The 6486-nt window shown below is 41.7% G+C and overlaps 1 protein-coding gene across 1 annotated transcript; it reads right to left on the bottom strand.

The window, feature by feature from the left end:
• Positions 1-370: 370 nt before the first annotated feature.
• On the bottom strand, positions 371-6360 carry SBDS (SBDS ribosome maturation factor). Its single transcript, XM_058710920.1, has 5 exons — positions 6028-6360; positions 5241-5370; positions 3580-3780; positions 2049-2213; positions 371-1119 (listed from the first exon to the last, which is right to left on the bottom strand). The coding sequence occupies exons 1-5, from the start codon at positions 6153-6155 to the stop codon at positions 958-960; spliced, it is 786 nt and encodes a 261-aa protein (XP_058566903.1). The 5' UTR covers positions 6156-6360; the 3' UTR covers positions 371-957.
• Between the last annotated feature and the right edge of the window lie 126 nt (positions 6361-6486).

Below are 6486 nucleotides of genomic sequence, written 5' to 3'. Positions count from 1 at the left end.
CCCAGCGTGGAGCCCAGTGCAGAGTTCAAAGTCATGCCCCTGAGGTCAAGAGTCAGAGGCTTAACTGACTGAGCCAGCCAGGTGCCCTTGTACGTTAATTTTGAATGAAACCCTAATTTATGTTCTAGAATATCTTTTCGAAGATAAGCAGATTGAAAACAACTTGCACGTTGTCCATTTAAGTACTAAAATAGTTCTGTACAATTATATCCCAAATCACTAAGATTTCTCAGGTGTTCAGCAGAACAGGCTCTGTTCTACCCACTCCTCATGGGGCTTATTTAGTCCTGCTGCGAACTCTCCAACCCTACCAGACAACAGGCAGAGAAAAGAAGGGAGCTTGGAAGCTGTCTAGAAACACAAGCCATGGTTTAATAAAAATAAAGAGTGGTTTTATTGATAACATATAACTGCAGCTACATTAATATATATTATGAACTTTAAGGATGAGAAACCAATGACTTTATTCTTTACCGAGAATAATCTAGGGTATGTTCCGCGAATCTTACTTCAGCCCCGCACAGTGGTCCTAGATCTATTTTTCACAAAATCAGGAAGTCACCATCCAAGCTTTGTCTCAGGCCACACGTTTCATTAAGTAGAAATAAGACATTAAGTTTTCTTCAGCCAATACCCCTTTTGTCACATCGTCCTATCTTCTCACATTTATCTTAATATTCAAAGCTTAACTTTTCACCCCCAAGATAACGTGCACGTTGGAGAGTGCAAGTCATGAGACGGCAGCAAAATGCTACTCTGCCCTTTGTATCCTGGATTTTTCATTTTTGCCCCAGACCCCGCTTTATCATTAGAACGACATGAATCCCGCAGTGTGATACTTTATCAGAAAAGTCTTTTTGTGTACACGTTACCACAAAGATGGAAAACGTCAAACAGTCCGAGCAAGTGTTTGGCAGACCACAGAAAGGAAAGAGGACCGTGGGAAAAGAAAACGCTTTAGTGTCTTAGAGCTGAAGAGCTTGACGGGCGCCATTCAAATTTCTCATCCCCTTCTTCCACGTCCTTCAGGTTGAGCACTTCCAGAGAACCTTTGCCTTTTGTCTCCTTTTTTATGAGCTCATCGATTTCTCTGAAGCAGCCTGGGTCAATCAGACACACCTGAAACACGGAACACAGGTGCTCAGCAGGTGCAACGGAATGAGCACAGCCCCCGCTTTCCCTCAGACACACAGCACGTTCCGGATGTCTCTACTGCTACCGTCCTACAGAACGGCAAGAACGAAGACCGAGCACAGGGAAGCAGGCAGGGCTCTAGTCTAGCCTCGCTCTTTTAAGTGTACACACAGGCCCCGCGACAGGCGTTAACCTCCCCGTCTGAGGTCGTCTCTGCACTCCACCGCCATCGAGTGAAGTGGCTGGAAGAGGAGAGCGTGGTTTTTTGATACTACGGTTTAGCGCGAGGATTTACAGTCTGGCGAGGGCACCTCTATTTATCCACATCAGAAGGAGAAAAAGCAGCTTGAAGGCCTATTTAGAAATCACATGTGAAGTTCTGAAAGGACCGGAGAACTTCAGAATGTCAGATGAGTCCCTTCGGGTTTAGGGAGGAATGCCCAACAACCCCGGCCAGAGCTTGTTTATACTGGCGCTGGAGCCAAATCTCAGGGCCCGGGTTTGCAGACAACCGAATCTCTGCTGCGTCTGACACTGCGGGGCCAGGACCCAAAGACGCCATGCTCTGCCGCGTCTTTAAAATGTTCTATGGGCAATGAGGCCGTCCAACTTTTCGTCTTATTTCCAATTTCCTCATAATAGGAGACTCACCATAAAATATATTCTCTCGTCTAAACTGAGCATGGATTTAACCAGAAAAAACAAACCACCCCCCCACCCCCAAATCCCAAGTTGTGCTTAATTAACTATAATTTCGTTTTAGTCTGACCTTGAGATTTTTACTTAATTCCAGGTAAGATGTTTCTGGAAATGTCTATTGTTCACACCTTTAAATGTCTGTGACACATTTATGACTAGAAAACAGAGGATTCTGGTAACATGGACGCAAAAGAATAAGAATATTTTTATCTTACAATTTCTAACTGCTGACTGTAGTCTTCGCTTTCTATAACCTTGATTAGGGGCTTCAGCTTTTCTTTCAGCTTCTTCCCTTCATTCACTGGAAGAAGGAACCGAAGTCTCATGTGAGCACGTTCGATCTTCATCTTCTCCTTTAACTGCTTTATCACTTCCAAAGCCTGGCGAGACGAAATTGAAAATGTTGGCAATTTCTTTGCTACCTTTGCTGCATTACTTTGTAAGGTATTCAAAACAAAGCAGTTCCCATCCAGCCAAATTAGACGGTGGTTTTTAGATAGGACACACAGAACATAAACACCCATAGAAAAGAGAAGATAAATTGGACTTGAAGATTACACACTTTTGGGTTTCAAAACACTATTGAGGAAGTGAAGGCAGCCCATTAAATAGGTGAAAATATTAGTCAATCACACATTTGATGAGGTGCTAGTATCCAGAATATATGCAGAACTCTTACAACTTGATAATGAAGAAACAAATAAAGAATGGCCAAAGAATCTAAATACTGATTTCTCCAAAGATGACCAAAGGTCAACGGGCACATGAAAATATGCTGAAATCACTTGTTATTAGGGAAATGCAAGTCAAAACCAGAAGAGTACACCCAGGATGGCTGTAATAAGAAAGGTGGATTAACAACAAATATCAAAGATGTGGAGAAATCGGAACCCTTGCACACTGATTGTGGAAATGTAAAATGCCTCAGCTATTTTGGAAAATGGTTTGGCAGTTCCTCAAAAGGTTAAATATAGTTACCATATGACCTAGTAATTCCATTCCTGAGGCCAGAGAAATGAAACACGTCCACACAAAAATTTGCAATGAATTTCAGAGCAGCATTATTCATGATAGCTAAAAAGTAGAAACAACACAAATACCCATCAACAGATGGATGAATCAACAGAATATGGTATTTCCATACAATGGGTTATTGTTGAGTCCCAAAAAGGAATAAAGCACTATGAACCTTCAAAGGGCCACACATTGTCTGATTCCATTTATAGGAGATGTCCAGAAGAGAAAAGTCCATAAAAACAGAAAACAAATTTGCTGAACAGCTGTGAGAAGGGTATATGAGGAGTGAGTGCTAATGGCCACAAGGTTTCGTCTGGGGGTGATGGAAACGTTCTCAAGTTAGGTAGTAGGGAAGGCTGCAAAAACTTTGTGAATATGCCACTGAATTGTTCACTGTAAAAAGATGACCTTGTATGTCATGTGAATTAGATAGAAATCAAAAAAATCTAAGATGTGGAGTTGAAAGGATTCTTTAAAAATTCAAGTTTTATCTTTAAAGGTTTGACTTGGATAGGAAGATGAGAGCTGTAGTACATTTGTGTTTAGTTAAAAAAAATTCCATTACTTTTCCCTAAAACCCCCATCATTTCCTTCCTCCCTCCCCCTAACCTCCTACCTTACTGCTTCCAAGTAGCATCACTTTATTATCACAGACAGATCGTTTTCAATGGTTTCTTCAGAGAAAATTGAGTTTCATTTGGATACTTTTTGACATTAAAAATCACTCACCTGCTGTTTTGTACTTTTATTGGTTTTGACTGAATAGTGGATGTCCTTCATGGCTCTCTCTATAAGGATAACAGTGTACGGTCTCTTTGTTTCAGGGTTCACACACTTGTCGGCCACAATGGTTGCAATGTCCCTGAACATCTGCTCCAGCTGTGTATGCCGTTCTTTATCTGATACTTGAACCTCTCCTTTAGTCAAAATCTAAAAAAACCCCAGATTTAAATGTCTTTATTGCACATTATTTGTTAATTGACCACAAGAATTAATAACTTGGGAGAGAAAATTAAATTCCATCCTCTTCAGCTACTCACATATAGGTAATAAATTGAACTTTGCCTAAATGATACACTGGATTATCTTGTGCTCTAAGATACTATTTATTTAGGTGGGGGAAGGGGAAAAGTCAATTTAGGCAAAGGTTGTAAATGAAAAGAAAATGAAAAGAAAAGAAAATTTAATTTTAGGTATATTATGCTCAAAATATAAAAATGGACAAAAATAAGGTAATTTAGTAGAAAATTTAAGTTTTGGAGACTTTGACAAAATATATTCATGTCCTGCATTATTAAAAATGATGCCACACAAAAAGACTCCCCAAATGATCTGACTAAAACGAGCAGAGAACTCGAATAGACATTTTCTCAAGCAAGACATCCAGATGGCCAACAGACACATGAAAAGATGCTGAACGTCACTCCAACACCACTCATCATCAAAGGAATGCAAATCAAAACACAATGAGTTTTCACCTCACACCTATCAGAATGGCTAGAAATCAAAAAAACAAGAAACCAACAAGTGTTGGAGAGGATGTGGAGAAAAAGGAACTCTCAGTGCCCTGTTGGTGGGAATGCAAACTGGTACAGCCGCTGTGGAAGACAGTATAGAGGTTCCTCAAAAAAATAAAAATAGAACTACCATGTGATCTTGTAATTTCACCACTGGGTACTTACCCAAAGAAAATGGAAACACTAATTTGAAAAGATATTTGCACCCCAGTGTTTATTGGAGTATTATTTTCAATAGCCATGATGCAACCTAAGTGTCCACTGATAGATGAATGGATAAAGAAATAGTATACATACACAATGGAATATTACTCAGCCATAAAAAAGAATGAGATCTTGCCATTTGCAATGACATGGATGGACCTAAATGGTATAACGCTAAGTGAAATAAGTCAGACAAAGAGTAATACCATATGATTTCACTCCTATTTGGAATTTAAGAAACAAATAAACAAACAAAAAAAGGGCACAAACAAAAAAAGACTCTTAACCATAGTGGTTCCCAGAGGGGAGGTGGGTAGGGAATGGGTGAAACAGATAAAGGGGATTAAGAGGTACAAACTTCCAGTTATAAAATAAGTCACAGAGATGAAAAAACAGCATATGGAATACAGTCAATAAGACTAATAACATTGCTTGGTGACAGGTGGTGACGACACTTATCATGGTAAGCACTAAATTACAGAATGCATACAAAAGAACGCATAGTGATGTGTATTGTTGAATCACTATGTTGTACACCTGAAACTAATTCTAACACTATTAATTATACATCAATTAAAAAAGTGATGTTACTCAGGTCACGCCTAAAAAATAACGATTCAAGTTTAATATATGTTCAAGTACTTCTAATACATAGCTCTTAGAACTCACCTGCTTACAGATTTCTGTCTGGTCATCTGTTCCAAATGCACTGATCAGATCTTCCTTCTTTGCAACTTGACCTTTAGAAACATTTACAAACACTGAGTGGGTCTGTAGAACTTCATCAAGGTCTTTTTCCCTTGTGACAGCAGGAGAGAAAAGTCCTAAGTGAACACACTTGAAACTTGGAAATTCATTCACATTTAAATACAAGATGGCAGTGACATAATAGTAAGAAACAACAAATACTCAGCGAGAGGGAACATTTTCAAAACTCAGAACCGTATCTGTATTCCCACTTACTCACTGCAGAAAAACGTAACGGGGTCATGTATGAAACACTGAGCTGTGGGGACAGAGGGCGGGCTGCTGCCAGGGAATTCCGATCCCTAGATGGCAGCAGCGAAGACACTACGCACTTCGGTGAAACTACAGGGCAAAGATCTGTGACATCAGGATGTGCTATAGCCACGGAAGTATTTGGAAGACTAGGTCTCCACCCTTTAACATTATTTTGGCAAAAGGGACATATTTTGGGGACTTCTTGGCTGTAGCTTTCAGGACACCAACCAATTAAAACAAAACTCCAAACCAACAACCCAAACCACACCAATTCAACAAAAAGGGAACCCTGGATTTAGGCGCTAAGCTCGGGAAAGACAGCGACTTTTCACGCTCACTGCAGGAATAAATTGTCCATTTCCTTCCCTGTCAAGACACCAGCTCGAACACTAGGGGCAGGCCGCCTCGGAGGCTGCAAGCTCCGGCCAGAGCTCGGACGGAGAGGGTCACTCACACGCCGCTCCGCCAGCCGACGACTTTGTTCTTGTAGCAGGCGATTTCGAAGCGCTTCCCGGCGCGCTTCATCCGTACCACGGCCACATTGGTTAGGCGGATCTGGTTGGTGGGGGTGAAGATCGACATGGTGGCTGCTCACAGCCCTTCCCGGGTCTGGTGAACCAGAGCACACCCGTGCGGCGGGCCGGAGGGACCACCTGCGCCTCGCTGTAACGACCCGGCGGCGCGCGGCACGACCACTACCTACCCGGACGGCCGCCACAATACACCCACTTGACTTATTGCGCAGGCGTCAGGTGTTCCGGAAACCGGGCGAGGAAAAGTGAGCAACGACGCCTGCGCATTGTGGCTTTTACGACATCGGCTCGCGACAAGAGAAGCGCTCTTCCTTGATGTAATTTACTTCCGCCAAGGAGCTCTGATTGGCTGGTGATGCTGATGTTTTAGCTACCGGCTG

The sequence above is a fragment of the Neofelis nebulosa genome, chromosome 18 (genome assembly GCF_028018385.1).
Source record: "Neofelis nebulosa isolate mNeoNeb1 chromosome 18, mNeoNeb1.pri, whole genome shotgun sequence".
Lineage (NCBI taxonomy): Eukaryota > Metazoa > Chordata > Mammalia > Carnivora > Felidae > Neofelis > Neofelis nebulosa.
The sequence above is the reverse complement of the archived record's forward strand: the minus strand, read 5'-3'. Positions and strand labels throughout refer to the sequence as shown.